Source organism: Hypanus sabinus, chromosome 11 (assembly GCF_030144855.1).
Source record: "Hypanus sabinus isolate sHypSab1 chromosome 11, sHypSab1.hap1, whole genome shotgun sequence".
Classification (NCBI taxonomy): Eukaryota; Metazoa; Chordata; class Chondrichthyes; order Myliobatiformes; family Dasyatidae; genus Hypanus; species Hypanus sabinus.
Window position 1 is genome coordinate 113560386 of NC_082716.1, and position 20930 is coordinate 113581315.

A 20930-nucleotide genomic window follows, 5' to 3' on the forward strand; every position below is an offset into this window, starting at 1 on the left:
TATAGGAAAAAAATAAATGAATGAATTACAATAAACATGTGTATGTATGTTAAATAGCAAAATTAAGAACAGTCATGCAAAAACAAAAAAAAAGTAGTGAGGTAGTGTTCACGGGTCCAATGTCCATTCAGAAATCTGATAGCAGAGGGGAAGAAGCTACTCCTGAACCATTGAGTGTGTGTCTTCAGGCTCCTGATGGGAGCAATGTGAAGAGGGCATGTCCTGGGTGGTGGGGGTCTGTAATGACGGACACTGCCGTCCTGAGGCACTGCTACCTGAAGATGACCTGGATACTACAGAGGCTTGTACTCATGATGTAGATGACTAAGTTTACAACTCTGCAGCTTATTTCAATCCTCTGCAATAGCCCCCCCCCCCCCCAACCCCCATACCAGCAATGCAGCCACTTAGAATGCTCTCCATTGTACATCGGTAGAAAATTTTGTGTGTTTTTGATGACGTACCAAATCTCCTCAAACTCCTCATGAAGCGTAGCTGCTATCATGCTGCCTTTGTAGCTTCTTTGATAGTTTGGGATTAGGACAGGTCCTCAGAGACGTTGACACCGGGAACTTGAAACTGCTCACTCTTTCCACTTCTGATCCCTCTATGAGGACTGGTGTCTGTTCCCTCGCTTTACCCTTTCTGGAGTCCACAATCAGTTTTTTTGTCTTACTGACATTGTTGCTGTGAGACTAATCAAACAGCTGATTTATCTCGCTCCTGTACGCCCTCTTATCACCATCTCAGATTCTGCCAACAATGGTGGGGGGTGGGGGTAGGGTTTGGTGCAGTGATGGAGCTGTCTCACGGTTCCAGCAACCCAGGTTCAATCCTGGTCCCTGGTGATGTGTGTAGTTTGCACATCCTCCCTTAAACCATATTCTGCTCCCACATCTCAAAGGCCTTCATAATTGTCCTGGTGGCAGAAGAGTCATCGGGGAGCTGGTAGGTAGGTGTGTGTGTGTGTGTGTGTCTTACACACTTGGGCCCTTGACTCTCAGTAGAGCATAGGAAATTGATTACCTCCCATCTCCATTGTCCAAAGTCGGTGGTATTGTTGGAGCTTCACCAGAGCCTTACCCATTTCCACCTCTCGACGGGAATGTAGGGTCGGACTGTGCAGAACACCCTGAGGGAACCCGCACACAGGGAGGGGGAAGTGCACAAACTCGGTAGTGACAGTGGTAGGAATCAGTGCTTCTGATCGGGCTGTCTGGTGCCGTAAAGTATTGGACTAACTACTGTGCTGCCTTAACCTGCCTACGTAATTTCCTTCACCCTACGTCCTCGGCACCCCGCCGTTGTGTCTGTCTACACCAGTATCCCTGCAAGTGCATTTCCGGCACCCACTGTCTTAATCCCCATTCCAGTTCTGGCATGTTGGTCCACGGCCTCCTCTTCTACCTTCATGGTGGAGGAGTATCACCTTATGTTTGATCCGGCTAATCTCCAACCTGATGGGATAAGTATTGATTTCTTCTTCCAGGAAACAAATCCCTCCCCGCTTCCTCTATTCCCCACTCTGACCTTTCACTTCTCACCTACTTATCACATTCCCTGGGATCCTCTCCTCCTTCCCTTTCTCCCATGGTTCACTCTCCTCTCCTATCAGATTCCTTCTTCTCCAACCCTTTACCTTCCCTCCTCACCTGGCTTCACCCATCACCTTCTAGCTAGTCTCCTTCCCCACCCCCCACACCTTTTTATTCTGGCATCTTCCTCCTACCTTTCCAGTCCTGAAGACGAGTCTTGGCCCAAAACATCAACTACAGTCGACCTTCACTAATCCGACTACCTGTAATCCAGTTCCTTTCATAATCCGGCACTGATTTCAAATTTTCCACGCAACTGTAATTTCAAATTACCCAGGCCACCGCACCAATTTTCTGCACATTGTTTTGGTTGTGCTAGATCTGTTCACGTGTTGGCGTGCTCTTGTAAGCACAGACAGGCAATTCCTGCTTGTTTTCCTGCATTTATTAATATCATTTGCGTGAGGCACGGCCGCCCGACACTCACCCGTCTCACCTGCCAGCGGTGGGGGAGCTGGTGCGCGCTGGGCGGGTCCGCTTTCTTGCCCGCCTGCCGGCAGTCACGCACTACCCTAAGGCATCACCTGGCGGGCGCTCCATTCTCTTCTGCCTACGACCTCAGATCACACATGGCGACCTGCTGAATTTAAGCATATTACTAAGCGGAGGAAAAGAAACTAACAAGGATTCCCTCAGTAACTGCGAGGGAAGAGCCCAGCACCGAATCCCCGGCCGCCTGGTGGTCGCATGAAATGTGGAGTATAGAAGACCTCCTTTCTCCGACTTCTGCTTCTGCTCACCCAGATGTGCTGCCACCAACATCAACAGCTTTTGAAGAAACTGTTGTGCCAGTTTCAGCACCAGTTCCTGATGCTTCACTCATTTTCAAGATGAAGATGTTGATGATCCTGACAACCCCACACTTGCAGACATGTAACTTTGCCTGAAGGTATATTAAACGTCTCACTTTAGAAGCAGAAGTGCTCAACTGTTCTGTATAAGTTGACTCCTGTACATTTACCTGTACCCTTTATTTTATCTGTGCCTGTACAGTATATTACTTTATTAAAATTTCACTTGCTACTCATTTACTATTTCTGTTTCATTATTATCTAACCTGTACTGATGTACGTGATATTTTAAAGGTATGATGATGCGGTTAGCTATTGTTTAATGTGATCTTTCTGTAATTCGACATTCTCACTAATCCGGCACTCTCAGGTCCCAATGCTGCTGGATTATAGAAGGTCGACCTGTATCTATTTATTTCCAGAGATGCCGCCTGACCTGCTGAGCAATGTTGCCTCTAATGTTTAGTAGTCAGTCTGCGCAGAAATCTTATGTTGTGCAAATTTTTTTCCTGTGACAAAAGTATGTGTGCACTGAGTGCACACATGGCACAGTTTATGTAGGTTTACAAAACGTTTGACATAAAACTGCACAGAATAACAACAAATTAACATACATATTTAAGTCACTGAGTTATTTTTTTCTCTCTCCTGTCTTTGGCATTACCCATTCTTTATAAACTCTATCTAGACTAATAAAACTTCTATCCAGTTGATAGCTTTTGATTCTCATTAACATATCCAAATGACATTCTCCTAAACGGTTTCTCAGCTTGTTTTTGAGTTGATTCATTAGGCTAAAACCTCACTCACAGTCTGCACTAGATGCAAGAAAGGTTCCTCCATCGTCCATCAACTGTGCAAGGTCGCAAAACTGTTCATTTTGAAGTACAAAAGCCACTGTTTGAGCAAAGCTTGAAATCAGTTTGGTTTTAGTTTTTTCTTGCATGGAAAATTTGAAATCATTAAACTGTCGAACTATTACAGTATTTTCAGCCAGAAAATCATGATATTTTAGACATAAGGCATTAACTTGTTCATCGGCAAATGTGAAGTCACAATCTGCAATTGCGGGGAAACCAAAAGCTGACCATTCTTGTACCTCATCTTTCGATAACGATCTCCTCTGGGTTTGATCGTTTTCTCTCGCGCTTATCTGAACTCAACCGTAACATGCGTAGCACTCCTGTAACAGGTAATGACGGGTTCTGTTGTCTGAGCTTTTGTACACCATCCAAATGCGGTTTACTTGCCAAATGATGCTTCAAAAAGTCAAGTTTCCAAATATCATCCCACTTCTTTCCACTAGCAAATTCTCCAGCAACTTTCACATCACGACAATACAAACAGATAACTCCAGTTTCCGAATCACACATAAATATTTCTCGTAGCTGAATGTTAATGACCTCATGAGCTTTTGGTGTAGCAGTTTCTACTATTTTGTTAAGCCATTCAGCTTTAAACAAATTTGCTGTTCTTTTGCACTTCACGCCCGTCACTTCTTTTGAATTCGACATAGTGAATCAATACTTTTTCAATAAAAACTTAGTAAACTATCTACAGGATTTGAAACAGATCTTTGTAAACTTTACGATATGAACACTGTTCACCAAAGATGGCTGCCGCCATGATGCAGCTGTACAAACCAGAACAGGAATGGTGAGGTGACGTAAATTAGTGACGTGAATTGTGGTATTTGAAAAACCGACTAACTAGTTAACAGAAACAGTTAGCTAAAATATTATTTCCAATAAGTATAATTATTAATTACTACACTATTTTAGGTAACTAACCTATTGTGCGCTGGTTGAAAAACGTGTGCTGAGAGGGAACACAGCTGCTGACCTCGTCCAGCATTCCATGAGTACCACTTTAGTGAAGTGTATTGTTTCTGGTGTCCTTTCGAGCCCCCCTAGACTTGGTGGTGTGCTGGAAATCTCTGGGGAAAAGGTTTAATTGCCCTTTGTGGGGAGGGGATTGATGAAGGCTACCAATGAAACTGGAAACTGGGAGGGGTAATGGAGGGAGTGGGGGCGAGCTGGGTTAGGAAAGTAAGGTCCCTGCTCGAAGATGGAACACAGATACAGGCACTGATTTCAGGGTCAGAATCAGAAACAAGTTTATTATCTATGACTCGGTGTTTTAGGAACAGATATCAGATTTCTGAATGGACAATGAACGCTACCTCACTATTTGTAATCTTTTTTTTTCTTTATTCACTCTATCACTCTATTTTTGCTCTATTTTTATATATATATTGCTTACTGTAATTTATAGTTTCTTAAAAAAGTCACGTATTGCAATGTACTGGTGCTGCAAAACAGCAAATTTCATGACATGAACGCAGGAGGTTCTGCAGAGACGGCAAATCCAGACAGGCAGAATTCAGCAGGTCAGCCGGCATCTGTGGAAAAGTGCAGAGTTGATGTTTTGGGCCGAGACCCTTCATCAGGACTGAGAAGGAAGGGGGAGGGGAATGCTGATCGCTAGAAGGTGATGGATGATGCCAGGTGGGTGGGAAAGGTACAGGGTTGGGGAGGATGGAATCTGGTAGGAGAGGAGAGTGGACCATTGGAGAAAGGGAAGGAGTGGAACTGGGGGAAGAGGTAAGTGGCCAGAGTGGGGAATAGAAGAAGAGGGAAGGGGAAGGGAAATTGTTTTAATAAAAAGGAGACATTGATATTCATGCCATCAGGTTGAAGGTCACCCAGACAGAATATAAGGTGTTGCTCCTTCACGGTGTGGGTGGCCTCATCCTGGCAGAAGAGGAGGCTGTGGACTGACATGTTAGAATGGGAATGCAGATAAACATTAAAATGCTTGGCCACAGGGAAATTCTGCTCTTGGTGGATGGAGCAGAGGTGCTCAACGAAGCAGTCCCCAGTCTGCATCAGGTCTCTCCAGTGTAGACGAGTCCACATTGGGAGTACAGGATACAGTAGATGTCCCAAATTGATTTGCAGTTGAAGTGTGGCCTCATCTGGAAGGACAGTTTGGGGCCCTGAATGATTGTAAGGGGAGAGGTGAATGGGCACCTATAGTCACTTGAGATTAGATGGGAGAGACGAATAGACGGGGTAAGCAGAGAGTGAGTGATCCTTGTGGAAATTGGACAGTGGGGGGAAGGTAAAAATGCGTTTGATGTTAGAATCCTGTTGAATTTGGCAGTTGCGGAGGATAATGTGTTGAATGTGAAGACTCGTGGGGTGGTAGGTGAGGAGGAGAGGAACTCTATTCCTGTTAAAGCAGCGGGAAGCTGTACCAGTTGGTAGGTTAGTTGGTCATTGTAAATTCTCCTGTGATTAGGCTAGTATTAAACTGCAGGATTACTGGGTGGTGTGGCTGGAGGGAAGGCCGGCTCCATGCCATCTCACAATAAATAGTGTTACGCTAACTGATATGTGACTGTGCTGCTCGGATTAATAAACAAATAGTGCAGAAAGAGTGAAAAGTAGTGAGGTAATGGCGTGGGTTTGTGGACCGTTCAGAAATCTAACGGTGGAGTGTTTAGTATTTGGCTCTGTTAGAATCCAGATTCCAATTTTTTTGAGAGACTTTTTGGGAAAATGATGTCAAAGTTCAAAGTAAAATTTATTATCAGAGTTCATACATGTCACCCCATACAACCCTGAGATTCTTTTCCTGCGGGCATACTTAGCAAATCTATAGAGCAGGAACTGTAAACAAACTGCAAATGCAGATATAAATAAATAACAAACATGAAATAACAATATAACAGAGTCCTTAAATGAGTGTAGCTATCCCCTTTTGTTCAGGAGCCTGACGTTTGAGGCATACGAACTGTTTCTGAACCTGGTGCTTTGAGTCCTGAGGCTCCTGTACCTTCTGCCTGCAGCAGTGAGAAAGGAGCGTGGCCTGGGTGGTGAGGATCTTTGATGATGGATGCTGCTTTTCTACAATACCATTACATGTAGACGTGCTCAATGGTTGGGAGGGTTTTACCCATGATGTACTGGGCCCAAATCCACTACCTTTTGTAGGATTTTCTGCTCAAAGGCATTGGTGTTCCCACACCAGGCTGTAATGCAGCCGGTCAGCGCACTTTCCACCACACACCCATAGAAGTTTGCCAAGGTTTTCGATGACATGCCAAATCTCCACAGACTCCTGAGGAGTAGAGGCGATGTCGTACTTTCTTTACAATTACATTTATATGATGGGTCCAAGACAGGTCCCCTGAGAGGGTGACACCCTGGAATTTAAAGTTACTGACCCTCTCCACCTCCGATCCTCTATGATGACTGGCTTATGCATCTCTGGTTTCTCCTGAAGTCCACAATTGGTCTCATTGATATTGATTGAGAGGTTGTTATTATTACACCACTCAGCCAAGTTTTCAATCTCCCTCCTGTGTGCTGATTCATCACCACCTTTGATACAGCCCACAACAGTGGCGTCATCAGCAAACTTGTACATGGCTGACCTTAGCCACACAGACCTAGGTGTAAAGCGAATAGAGCAGAAGGCTAACTACACCTCTCTGTGGTGCTCCTATACTCGTGGAGATTGTGGAGATGTTTTTGCCAGTCTGAATTGACTGGTGTCAACTAGTGAGGAAATCCAGGATCCAATTACACAGGGGTATTGAGGCCCAGGTCTTGGAGTTTACTGATTAGTTTCATATGTTTTGTAGAGATTGGACCAAGGGGTTGCTTTGATTCGGGGGTGCTGGTCATTTTGAGCTTGGGTCCATTGGACTGTTCTGTGACCTGAATCTGAGCCGAGGCAGGGGAATGGATCCCACAAGGAAGGTGAGAGGAATAGAAGTGAACAGGTGAGTAGAGGATGGCTGAGCAGAAGGCGGATCCTTGACAGTGTTGACTCAGGTACCAAATGTTATAGGCAATGGGCTCTGTCTGCACATCAAAGACCCTTCCCAACCCAGAGATTTGTCATGACCCCACTGACCTTCACCAATTTGTATAGATGCCTTCATGAAAGGATCCTGTCTGGGTACAACACTGCTCTAAAAAACTCTCGTGCTATGGACACATTCTGGGCGCCACCCCCCTCAGCATGAGTTCTGTCTGTACTTCTCACTGCCTCAGTAAAGCAGCCAGCATCATCTAACCCAGATATTCTCTCATCTCTCCCATCGTTAGGATGTGGGCGATCATGGTCTTTCCAAGTCCATGATTGTTCTTGGCAAATTTTTCTATAGAAGTGGTTTACCATTGCCTTTTCTGGGCACAAGGCAGGTGACCCCAGCCATTATCAGTACTCTTCAGAGATTGTCTGCCTGGTGTCAGTAGCGGCATACTCAGGATTTGTGAGATGCACTACCACCATGACTGGGGGGCTGAGCAGGTGCTACACCTTGCCCAAGGGTGACCTGCGGCTAGCAGAGGCAAGGAGTGCCTCACACCTCCTCTGGTAGAGACGCATCTCTACTTGACCATCAGGCAGAAGACAAATGGCCGAAAGCACGCACCACCGGGCTCGAGGATGACTTCTAACACGCTGTTAGGGGACTATAAGGTGACTCTTGACCTCACGATCTACCTTCTCATGGACCCTGCCCAGCTGCACCGCACTTTCTCTGCAAATGTAACACTCTACCCTCCATTCTGTTCCTGCTTTTCCCTCTACTGACGTGATGAACTGATCTTTACAGATGGCTTGTAAAACAAACGTTTTCACCGTACCTCAGCATGTGTGACAAGAACTTGCTGATTGTTATCTGGCTCTTGATGTAGCAATGTGGCATAAGCGGGTTGAGCTCCTACCGGAGCACCCAGAGGTGGGGCTTGATAAAGACCCCTAGGAGCCTCAATTGGCCCTGACTTCTGATCCTCGTGCCTGATGGTTGAGAGGTCAAAGCAGAGACCTAAATATGTCCCACGCACCACACTAGCCACAGAAATTATGGATATCCCCACACACCACCCACCTCACCCGGTGCCGGGGATCTTGCTGTGTATAATTTTCTTACCCTCTTGTGTGATGGGGAGAGGAGGCAGAAGAAGGGGTGGGGAATTGAGGGAAGGGTGCAGGGAGGGGAGAGGGGGCAGGAGAAGGGGAGAATGGGGGTTGCTGAAGGGACGGGAGAGAAGGCGTGGAGAGGGGTTGAGGTAAGTGGGGAGGAAGGGAATGGGGCTGGAGGAGGTTTGGCCAGGGGGCTGGGGATGAGAGTGGAGTGCAGCCAGTGACCGGGTCTGTTCCACCTTTCCTCACAGGTGAAGACGAGAAGATGGAGGAGCTGCCGGAGCCGCTGCGGCCAGCCACCGCCCCCAGCCCGGACCTGCTGACGTGCGGCCAGTGTGGGCGAAGTTTCCTGCTCTGCCACATCCTCGACTTCATCGAGCACAAGAGGAGTGATTGTACCTGGCCGGCCCGTCTCCGGGGAGCCCCCCACGGGGGTCCGCACTCCCCGCTGGCCCAACGGGGAGACGTGCAGGCGCTGGGCGTGTCGGGCGTCGTGGGAGGAGGAGCCCCTACTGGAGGCAAGTATCCTGAGGCTACTCTTTTCACTTTTTGCCCCGTGACTGCGGCAGGTAGTGCTGCTGCCTCCCAGCACCAGTGACCACGGTTCGATCCTGACAGCCAGCGCCGTCTGTCTGTGTGGAGTTTGTATGCTCTCCCTGTGAGCGGTCGGCTTTCCGTGTTCCAGCAATGAGCAGGTTCAGTGGGTTAATTGGCTGCGGTAGATATTATGAGGCTCCCTGTCCCCATTACACCCCCCCCCCCCACCCACCTTTGGTCCCAACCACCCTGGGACAAAGATATTCTTCCAAAGATTACCTCTAAACCTCTGGGATGTGATAGAGGTGCACAAGATTATGATGGGTATAGGTAGGGTAAACGTAAGCAGGCCTTCCACTGAGGTTGGGTGGGACCACAGTCAGAGGCCATAAGTTAGTGTGAAAGATGAAAATTTTAAGGGGAACATGAGGGGCAACTTTTTCATTCTGAGAGTGGTGAGAGTGTGGAATGAGTTTGTATCACAAGTGGTGTGTGCAAGCTTGATTTCAATGTTTAAGAGAAGTTTGGATAGGTACATGGATGAGAGGGAGTATGGAGGGATATGAACCAAATGCAGTTTGATGGAATTAAGCAGTTGAAGTGGTTTGGCATGGACTAGATGGGCCAAAGGGCTTGTTTCTGTGACTCTATGACCTCTACTCACTTTAGACCCACATCCTCTGCTAACATATCCCTCTGCAATGGAGTATAATTTCTTACAAATTAGCTTTATCTGTTGCATGTATATTGAAACATACAGTGAAATACGTCATTTGCACAGTCCAAGGACGAACCGTGGACAGCTCACAAGTGTTGTCACGCTTCCAGCACCAACATGGCATGCCCACAGCTTACTAACACTGACTAATTTGAAAGTCTGGACTGTGGTAGAAAACCAGAGCACCAGGGGGAAGCCACACAGTCCTTACACAGTGTATTGAGGTAGAACAATAACGGAATGCAGAATAAAGTGTAACAGCTCCAGAGAAAGTGTAGAGCAAGTGAGCAATAAGGTGCAAGGTCATTACCAGGTAGATTGTGAGGCCAAGAGTCAATCTTATACAAGAGCTCTGTCCAAGACTGGGGTAGAAGCTGTCCTAAAGCCTGGCGGTATTTCAGGCTTTTGTATCTTCTGCTTGATGGGGGAGGAGGGGCGGGGTGGAGAGAAAATATCCAGGTTGGGTGGGGTCTGTGATGATGCTGGCTGCTTTCCTGAGGCAGTGAGAAGTGCAGACAGAGTCTCAGGAGGGGAGACTGGCTCCTGCAGTGTGGTTTAGTATCTGTCTCACAGGTTAGTTGGCAATTTGGACTGGCCCACAGTTGGGAATTCCCTTTAAGTCAGGGGTTCCCAACCTTTTTTATGTCACGTAATCTTACCCACTTTTTACCAAGGGGTCCGTGTTGGGAACCCCTGCTCAAGCAGTGACCTAATATCATCAGTGAAGTATTGGTTTATTATTGTCACGTGTATGGAGATAGTGACAAGCTCGTCTTGCATACTGTTCATGCAGATCAGATCATTGAGGTAGGACAAGGCAAAACACACCTTGTGAATCTCCTCCACGTGCCCTCTGCTGTACTTATTTACAATGATGCTGATTTGTTCTCCACACATGCCCAGACCCTCCAGATTTAGTTAAAAATTGACCTTTTGATTCCCCTTATCAAAATGCCTCACTTAACAACACTCCTGTCCCCCGCACACAAGAGTCAATTTACAGCAGTCATTTTACCCACTGCCCCACAGACCCATTAAGGCTTTATGAACACCATTTGTAATTATGGGTTTTACACCTTTGTCCTTCCTTGCTGCCCATTACGCTGCCAGCAGTGGAGGTCCTCCATCTCTGGGGGTATTCAGGGCTTCCTTCATCGTGTCAGTAGCTTCCGCTCGGTTTTCACCACTGTCATACTAGCCCCGGGTGAAGACAGGAATACCGTTGCACTCACATCTAGAAAAATTCTTCATTCCTGTTCACATAACGCTTTTGTTTGACCAGTCAGGGTTGTTAATCCTGCATTGAAGTCCCTGCTCCTGGTGGATCACTCTCAGTTTGGCCTCTACCCTTTGACCTATTTGGCATGGTTGATCCTTTCAAGCACAAGGCCCTAACTCCAGCCAACATAGCTCTCTGGGTTACTGAGTCATCAAGCCTCCTAAACCCACAATAGGTTTGTGGTCCTCTTAGAGGTTATGCCTTTTGTATTGGGGGGGGGGGGTGTAATACATGCAAAAGGTACCTAATAAAGTGGCCACTGAGTGCATTTCTGTGTGTTTGTGATCTTCTGCTGCTGTAGCCCATCCATTTGAAGATCTGACGTGTTGTACATCTGGAGGTGCTCTTCTGTACACCACTGTTGTAATGAGTTACTGTCACCTTCCTGTTAGCTCGAACTGGTCTGGCCATTCTCTCTGAACGTTCTCATTAACAGAACACTTTCCCCCACGGAACTGATGCTCGCTGGATGTTTTTTTGTTTTTCGCACCGTCCTCTGTAAACTCTAGAGACTGGTGTGAGTGAAAATCCCAGGAGATCAGCAGCTTCTGAGAAGCTTAATCCACCCTGTAGGCACCAACAATCACCTCACAGTCAAAGTCACCACAGTTACTTTTCTTCCCCATTTTGACACTTGGTCTGAACAACAGCTGAACTTCATCACCATGTCGGCATGCTTTATTGCTTTGAGTTGCTGCCTCATGATTGGCTGATTGGAGATCATGACGTCCCTCCTTCGTCCCTCTCCTAATGTCGATTGACCTTTTAGGGAAGTCTGGGGAGTGGGGCTGAGGAGGAGAAAAACAAAAGGATCAGCCATGATTGAAGGGCGGAGCAGACGATGGCCAGATGGCCTAGTTCTGCTCCTATGTCTTGCGCTCTCGGATGATCCCAGCTTTCCGAGATTGGTGGGACCACGGGAAGTTATGAGATGGTGATGCTGCAGAGGGTTTTGGAGACCATGGTGAGAATTTCAATCCATGGGAGCCAGCAGACTTGGGGTTGGAGGGATGGAGGGGAGATGATGGGTTTAGGGTTAGGGGCAGGGACCATTGAGAGGTTAGGGTGGCATCTTTGTGCAGTGGTTAGGGTAACACCACTACAGCACCGGTAACCTGGGTTCTGTTCCTCCCGCTGACTGTACGTTCTCCCTGCGACCACGGAGGTTTCCTCTTGGGTGCCTCAGTTTCCTCCTGCGGTCCAAAGGTCGTTTAATTGGTTACATAGGTTTAATCAACTGGTACGGCCTCACTGCCCCAGGAAGGCCTATGACCATGTTGTATTCCCAAATAAAGAAATGCAGTATTGTGCAAAAGTCTAAGACACAAGTATAGTATATAACGAAGGTGTTTTGCAGAGTACTGTATTTCTCAATGTGGAGGGGAGAGCTAGTTCGTAAATCTGACAGAAGCAAAGAATGGTGCAGTTGGAGAGCGATGGGACAGATGCTGGGGGCGGAGAGTGTGGGGGGTGCCGCGAGTGCAGACACGCCCAGCCCTGAGATACCGGGCAAGATCATTCAACTGCGAACAACTGGGTTATTGATCATTACAGAATGTCTCTCTGGTGCTTCGTGCTCCCTCGCCTCTCCCTTCCCCTTTTCCCAACCATGATTCCCCTCTCCCTGTCCCTTCCCACATGTATATCATAATGGAATGATGGGCCAAAGGGTCTGCATATATCCGTTTAGTCTCATGATTCTTTGGGGGTCAGCCCAGTTTGTGTAGCCACTGCCCCACAGCTGTGGAGATCAGGTGCTGTCTATGTGTGAGATTGCGTGATCTCCCTATCACTGTGTGGAGTTTTCACCCTCTCCCTGTCACTGTATACCCTTTCCCCCCGCTGCCCGCAATGCTCCAGTTTCCTCGCACATTTCAATGGTGTGTGGCTTTGGTAGGTTAATTGCTCCTAGTGAGTGGTTGAGGAGTGGAATTGGTTAAGGAGGGAGTATGAATATGAAGCAAATATAATTAGTGTATGTGAGTGCCTGGTGGTTGGCATCATTTTGATGGGCTGAAGGGCCTGTTCTGTGCAATATAAGCATGAGTCTATGAACTGTGCCCTTTTCTGGATTTATTTGAGAATGGCTTGTGTTGCTGGTCCCATTAAGATCATAAATCAAAGCAGGAACAGTCTACTCAGCCCTCAAATTATATTGTTCAATAAGGATTGAAGCTAATGTATCTCGGAACACACAAAATTCTGGAGGAACACAACAGGCCAGGCAGGAATTATGGAAAAAAGTGTGTCGACATTTCAGCCCTGAAGGGTCTCGGCCCAAAATGTCAGCTGCACTCTTTTCCGTAGCTGCTGCCTGGCCTGCTAAGATCCTTCAGCATTGTATGTGTTGCTCGGATTCCCAGCATCTGCAGATTTTCTCTTGTTCATTAATGTATCTTGCTGCCATTTTCCCCCAATGGCCTCTTGGCCCTGAGTTCATGTCATATCCAATGGTGTATCGATCTTGGTCTTGCCCTCTCCCCCGTCCCCCAAACCAAATTCCTTCTCTACTAACCTTGTCATTTTTAAAGCCCGCTATACTTCTGTGTTGGTGGGGTGGAGATACCTCTCTGCCAATCGTAGATTCCTCTCCACCAAAGGCTGGTGTGTCTTCAACAAAGGGGGATGCATCTCTACCAAAGGCTCCTTCCCTCTGCTAGCCTGCAGGGCAAGGAATAGCACCTGGTTAACCCCCCCCCCCCACCGATCGGAGTCACATAGAGCCTTGGGAGCCGGTGGTGGACGGTCGTATGAGCAGCCGGTGTAAACTACAATCTTGGTTATGTGACCACTGACACCAGGCAGTCTCTGAAGAGTATCGATAAGGGCTGGGGTGACCCGTCTTGTAAAGACGCTGCCCAGAAGAAGGCAATGGCAAACCAGTTCTGTGGGAAAATTTGCCAAAAACATTATGGTCTCCCCACCCAACTGGCCCAGCTTCTGTCCAGTGAATGTCGTGGGGGGAGGGGCAGAATCTCCACAAGTGAGATTTGGGGCTAGATGAGAATCAATGAGGTAGTTGGGAGGAAGGGGGAAGAATGGATGCAGGGAAAGAGGTCCCATCCAACGCTCCCATGCCTCAATTTTCATCACTGCTGCCTTCCCAAGTGGACCATTAATTCCACTGGAACAGAATTCTCTCCTGCCTCCCTCTCATGATCCGATACTGAGTCCTGCGGAGCCTCCGTACTGACAATGTGCATCTGTCTGGCTCCTAGCTTCACCAGAGTGCAAATGGGTCACAGAAAGAGATAGATAATAGTGCAGGCTCAGCCAATGGAGTTGGTTCTTAAGGAGCCCTTTAAATGGAGGAGAGAAAGGTCTAGAGTTTTATTTGCGGGGTGGGGGGTGGATTTCAGAATTCAGGGCAGTTGACAACATGGGGAGAGAGGCTAATACTGAAATATTTTACTGTAGGTTGTCCTTTATACAATAGCGATCTTACAGCAATTTAATGGAGGTAGAAGGGAGAGTGAGGCAAGAGGTTACCTCCTTGGAGGGAAGTGGGGGGGGCAGAGACAGGCTCTCCCCTCACCCCTCCCTATCTGCCTGTGCCCATCCACCAGATTCATAGAACATGCTCCCTCTTTGGCTGTAGCACTCTTGCTAATAAACGGACATGGAAGGCACCATAGAAATGCAGGTTTCTTAGCTGTCACGAGGTCTAGTATTGTGACTCCTTTTCTTGTGGGGCTTTTCTGTGTATCTACTTCCAGCCTCCTCTTTCCCCCACAACCTCTCCCACACCTGTAGGTGGGTGCGTGGCCAACTCTCCCCCGCCACCCCTCACCGTCTCCACCCTTTCTGATGCTGCCCCCCTCCTCCTCAGCTTGTCAGGAGATTCAATTCCCTGACGACATCGTCACCCTCCGTTCTTCTGCACGGTTGGTTGGCCAGTAGCCTATGGTTGCTCTGGGACCGAGAAAAACAAAACGGAGTGTGTAAGAGAGAGGGAGAGAGAGAGAGAGGAGAAAAAAACCCTTTAGCCTAAAGGAGGAAGTGCATATTCAAATTGCACATCTGCAGAAAGAAAACTTCTGCTTTTCCCTTGAGCTGCCAGCCTCATTAACCCTCGTTGGGCTGATCACTGCTTCCTCAGGAGAAGGCCAGTGATCACCATAGTAACAGGCTGTTGGGCTCACCGGCAATGGTGGTTGTTTTTGGGGAGGGAAGTGCTTTGAGGTTAGAAAGGAAGAATAAGAGAATACGTGTTGGAATTGGCCAACGAAGCTCTCGTTCCCTGTCGGCCCGTGGCTGTGTGTGTGTGTGTGTGTGTGTGTGTATGTGAGAGAGAGAGAGACAGGAGGTGAGGTGGGTGTTTGTTCTCTGAGGGCCCCTCCTAGGCGCCAAGGCCCTGGGGTGCCTCTCGAAGTGACATTGCCAGGAACATTGGCACTAGTTTCCTTGTGGGTTTTTCGCACTGAGTCAAACCTGTCCGAACCAGTCCTTGGTCGACACGCCTTTAACCTTAGGGCTCCTGGAGCTGGGCCAGGGCAGACTGAGAGATAAAACTGAACAGGTTTACTCGAAGAAGCCTCAGTCGAGGGCGGGCACTGAGAGACGTGTGTGTGTGTGTGTGTGTGTGCCAAGACTCTGAAGGGCAGGACTGTACGCGTTTGTGTGCTTCTTGTGAAACACCAAGGCCTGAATGCTCTTCCTTCTCCCGATGAGAAAACAAGACTCCTCACACTGGACCCTTGCTATGCAGGAACCCCCATTCAAGGTGACTGCCAGTGGGCAGTGATGTCACCTTGCTTTCAGGAAGCTGCTGGTTTTACCCACTTGAGGACCAAGGGAAAGTGCACTGTTCTATATGAGGGGTATTAGTCGGGTAATTGGGTGCTTCCTGTGGGGGTATTAAAAGCCCGCAGGGTGTGAGGAGTTCTCTGTGCTTCTAAACCTGTACAGAGTGGTTACAGGCCCTTGGCCTCAGTGGGTTCATGCCCTCCTCATGCAGACCCTACAACTTATTGAAACATTCCTCCCATCACCAGCTAGTTGGAGGGGGGGCTACTTCAAAGAATGAAAAGAAGCAGCACAGAGTTATAAACTCACTCAGCTCTCAGCTCCATCATGGCCTCCTCAGCATCCAGGACATCTTCACGGAACTATGCCTCAAAAAGGTGGTATCCAACATTAAGTGCCCGCTCACCAAGGACATGTCCTCTTCTCATTGTTACCGATGGGAAGGAGGTACAGGAGCCTGAAGGCCCACACTCAATGATTCAGGAATTCCTAATTGGACATTGAACCCATGAAAGCTACCTCACTACCTTTTTATTTCTACTTTTGCACTACTTCTTTAACTATTTAATATATATACATACTTACTGTAATTCACATTTCTCCTATTATCATGAATTGCATTGTACAACTGGTGCAAAGACAACACATTTCACGACATATGCCAGTGATATTAAACCTAATTCTGATTCTGATCAACTGACTCTTCCCCCTCACTTACACACTGGGGGTGGCAGTGCGGGAGGAAACTTGCGATGCACGAATAACCTGCATGTCTTTGGGGTGTGGGAGGAAACCAGAGCACCTGTGGCGGGGGGAGTGACCCACATTCAAATGTGCAAACTTCATTTACAGACAGCATTGGCGGGCACTGGTGCTGTAAGACTACAGAATCAGAGTAAAGTTTAATATTACTGGCATACGTCATGAAATCTGTTGACTTGTTGCAATACATAATGTAGAAAAAACCGTGAATTACAGTGAGTATAATTAAATAGATAAATTAATTAAATATATTTAAAAAGTTAAATAAGTAGCACAAAGATAGAAATAAAAAAAGTAATGAGGTGGTATTCGGTGGTTCAATGTCCATTCGGAAATTAGACAGCAGAGGGAAGGAGCTTTTCCTAAATCATTGAGTGTATGCCTTCAGGCTCTTGTAATCCTTCCTGATGGTAACAAAGTGAACAAGGCATCAGCTGTGTGATAGGGGTCGTTAACGATGGACATCACCTTTCTAAAGTACCACTCCTTGAATGCTGAATGCTTCTCCTGGACGCTGGAGAAGCTAGTGCCTGTGTTGGAGCTGTTTGGTGACATTCTAAATCTTCTCAAATGAAACACAGACACTGTCGTTCCTCCAGGTGATCCGGTTTCCCCCCACGGTCCAAAGACATTCCATTTGGTTAATTAGTCACTGGAAGCTGTGCTGCGATTCGACTAGGGTTAAGTAGGTGGGTTGTTGGGTGGCACCACCATTTGTTCCATGCACTAAGGCTCACATATACCTCACACCTCAATGCCAGTAATGTCCACCCTTACTGACAGTGGAATATTGCGAGGTTCAAAATTAACTCCCCAATTTCCCATTACAATCAGCAGTGTCAGCTCTAGAGCACCCTTAGCCGGGTGGGACACAAAAGGGATGTGAAAGGAGCTTTAGAAATTCGGTTCTGTTTATTAAATACAGGATTTGTGACGACTTACCTTAGTTTTCTGATTGATATTCATTGTGACCTATCAACCCACTTCCTTATTTAAGAGACAGCTTGACTCGGTTCAAAATCTTACTGACCGTGGGGAGCAGTGGCCCTCTCATTACGCTGCTGAGGCCTAGGGTAGAGGCTCTGGTTTTAAATTCCACCATGGATGCCTAGGTGCAACTCTGTTCAGCAAATAAGAATTTAAAAGGTGTTAAACCCCCATGATATCTTTTAGAGAGGGGAGAGGTGCTGTCCTTACCTGGTGTGGCCTATAGATGACGTCTGAACCAAAATGGAGGGGACTTTTAACTACCTTCTCATCTTGGGGAGGTGGTCACAATTAGAGATGGCCAATGCAGGTAGTGTACTGGTTAGTACAATGCTTTACAGCACCAGCAACAACCTGGGTTCTTCTCCCACTGCGGTTTGTAAGGAGTATGGATGTTCTCCTCCATGACAGTTGTGAATGAAAATCCCAGGAGATCAGCAGTTTCTGAGATACTCAAACCACCCCATCTGACACCAACAATCAGTCCATGGTCAAAGTCACTTAGATCACATTCTGATGTTTGGTCTGAACAACAACTGAATCTCTTGACTATGTCTGCCTGCTTTGATGCATTGAGTTGCTGCCACATAATTGGCTGATTAGATATTTGCATCTACCTAACAAAGTGGCCACTGAGTGTATGTTAGCCTAGGCTAAATTGATGAATGAGATGACAAAGGGTTCAGTTTCCCCTCTCTCTACCAGCTAGGTTCAGCCATGCACCGGTGGTTAGATGCTGTCCGCTAAGACTCCCCTTGCATGAAGTTGGACTCTAAAGAACAGGGCCCATTTCCTGAGTTATGATGGCGCCCACTTCCAAATATCCTGCCTAGGATCAACACTTCCCTGCCTGGCAAAACAAGCCCACTGTTCCTAAAGCACAAGGGAAGGGGTGGAAAATCTTGATTTGGCATCCCACGGCCAGTCTTGGGTTACACGCCATGGTGGTTGCCCTTGGTTACCGGCCTAGATGTAATCTCACACTGCACAGGCCCAGAGCGACTCCACTGTGTAAACTGAAGCTCTCAGTCAAGCTTTTTGTTAATTTGCATATTAACATATGTCTCCAAATCCCCAAAGTATTGTCTGTTCATTAATATTCCTGCTTGCTCTGAATCCTGGGATAGATCCCTGTGGGATCCTCTGTTTGCTCAAATTAACATTCGGGGAGTGCATGAAGATTTAAGTTGGTGGGGGGGGGGGGAGAAATTTGCATTTTTTAATTAGTCTGGATAATTATTTGTTGAATATTCATTTGATGGACTCCCTCTGAAATCATCTTGTCGGAGTTCCCTCGGGGTGGAGAAGGGAGGGGTGCAAGAGTAACGTCCTTACCCTTAAAACCCTGAGAGCATTGCAGGTTGGAAAGCTGCACCTGAGTCAAGGCTATCGAGTGCTTCTGAAAGAGAAAAACAACAAATTGTACACTTGATAACCCCCCCCCCCCCCCACCACCACTGCCAAGGCACAGAGACTGGATATGCTGTATACAGGAAGCTGAACACCCAGTCCTTGCCTAGAGCCTCACTTTGTAGCAGGACACAGAGAAACTTGGCTGGGGTTCTTTCTAATATTCTACCCCAGCCTAAGTGATAGGACCCTCAGCCGATGTGAGCGTTAACGAGCTCTGTAATATTCCCTGTCTCTGCGGGTAATTCACAAATCATCAGCTGTCGGAGAGTTAGGGTCAGAGAGGCTTGTTCTCATACAGTATGTGTTGAAACATACAGTGAAATGCATCCTTTGCGTCGACAGCCAACACAGTCCGATGATATGCCAGGGCAGCCCACAAGTTCAAAGTAAATTTATTATCAAAATACATATATGTCACCATATACATCCCTGAGCTTAATTTTCTTGTGGGCTGACCCAATAAATCCATAATGGAATCAATGAAAGACCACACCAACTTGGGCATTCAACCAGTGTGCAAAACAAAAAACTCTACAAATACAGAAAAAAAGAAATAATATTAAATAAATAAATAAGCAATAAATATCGAGAATATGAGATGAAGAATCCTTCAGAATCAGAATCGGGTTTATTATCACCGGCATGTGACATGAAATTTGTTAACGTAGCAGCAGCAGTTCAATGCAATACATAATCTAGCAGAGAGAGAAAAAATAATAAATAAAATAAAACAATAATAATAAACAAACAAGTAAATCAATTACATGTATCAAATAGATTTTTAAAAATGTGCAAAAACAGAACTACCTTATATTTATAAAAATGAAGTAGTGTCCAAAGCTTCAATGTCCATTTAGGAATCGGACGGCAGAGGGGAAGAAGCTGTTCCTGAATCACTGAGTGTGTGTCTTTAGGCTTCTGTACCTCCTACCTGATGGTAACAGTGAGAAAAGGGCATACCCCGGATGCTGAAGGTTCTTAATAATGGACGCTGCCTTTCTGAGACACCACTCCCTGAAGATGTCCTGGGTACTTTGTAGGCTAGTACCCAAGATAGAGTTGACTAGATTTACAAGCTTCTGCAGCTTCTTTCGGTCCTGTGCAGTAGCCCCTCCATATCAGACAGTGAATCCATAGGTCGTAGGAACATTTCAGTGATGGGGCAAGTGAAGTTGAGTGAGGTTATCACCTTTGGTTCAAGAGCCCAATGGTTGAGGGGTAATAACTGTTCCTAAACCTGGTGGTGTGTGTCCTGAGGCTCCTCTACCTCCTTCCTGATGTTAAGAGCAAGAACAGAGCATGACCTTGGTGAAGTTATCCCCTTTCTTTCAAGAGCCTGATGGTTGAGGAGTGGTAACACTGTTTCTGTGCCAACATAGCATACCCACAACTTACTAACCCATAAGATCATAAATTGTAGGAGCAGAATTAGGCCCTTCAGCCCATCAAGTCTGCTCTGCTATTCCATTGTGGCTGATTTATTATCCCTCTCAACCCCATTCTCCTGTCTTCTCGCCACAATCTTTCACGCCTTAATCAAGATACTATCAACCTCTGCTTTAATATACCCAATAACCCAATAACCAGACTTCCACAGCCTTCTGTGGCAATAAATTCCGTAGATTCACTGTACGTCTTTGGCCTGCTGGAAGAAAGCAGAGCACCCGGAGGACACCCAAGCAGTCGTGGGGAGAACGTACAAACTCCTTAGAGACAGCAGTGGGAATTATAAACTGACCTTTCTATCACTGATGCTGTAAAATGTTGTGCTAACTGCAATGCTGCCCTGACATACTTAACGTTCATGCAGGTAAACATGCTGGCCTGAGGCCATCCCATTTGACTGTGTTTGACCCATCTCCCTGTAAACTAGGGGTTCCCAACCATTGTTATGCCATGGACCCCGACCATTAAGCCCTACCATTAACCATGGACCCTAGGTTGGGAATTAGTTAAATTAAACAAGTAGAGCCTAAACCTTTTTTTTTTAGCAGTTTTCAAGTTCCTGAATGTCAGCATCTCTGACAATCTATCCTGGACCCAACATATCAATGCAGTTACAAAGAAGGCAAGATAGTGGCTATATTTCATTTGGAGTTTGAGGAGATTTGGTTTGTCAGATAACCGCGGTGAGTATTCTAACTAGCTGCTTCACTGTC

The 20930-nt window shown here is 46.8% G+C and overlaps 1 protein-coding gene across 2 annotated transcripts in view; it reads left to right on the top strand.

Annotated features, from left to right (window-relative positions):
* Positions 1-20930, top strand: part of LOC132402308 (B-cell lymphoma/leukemia 11B-like) — an 84233-nt gene that overhangs the window by 8858 nt on the left and 54445 nt on the right. For both annotated transcript variants that reach the window (XM_059985175.1, XM_059985176.1), the window contains exon 2: positions 8581-8847. In XM_059985175.1, coding sequence (XP_059841158.1) covers positions 8581-8847 — 267 coding nt within the window. The remainder of the gene's footprint in view (positions 1-8580; positions 8848-20930) is intronic.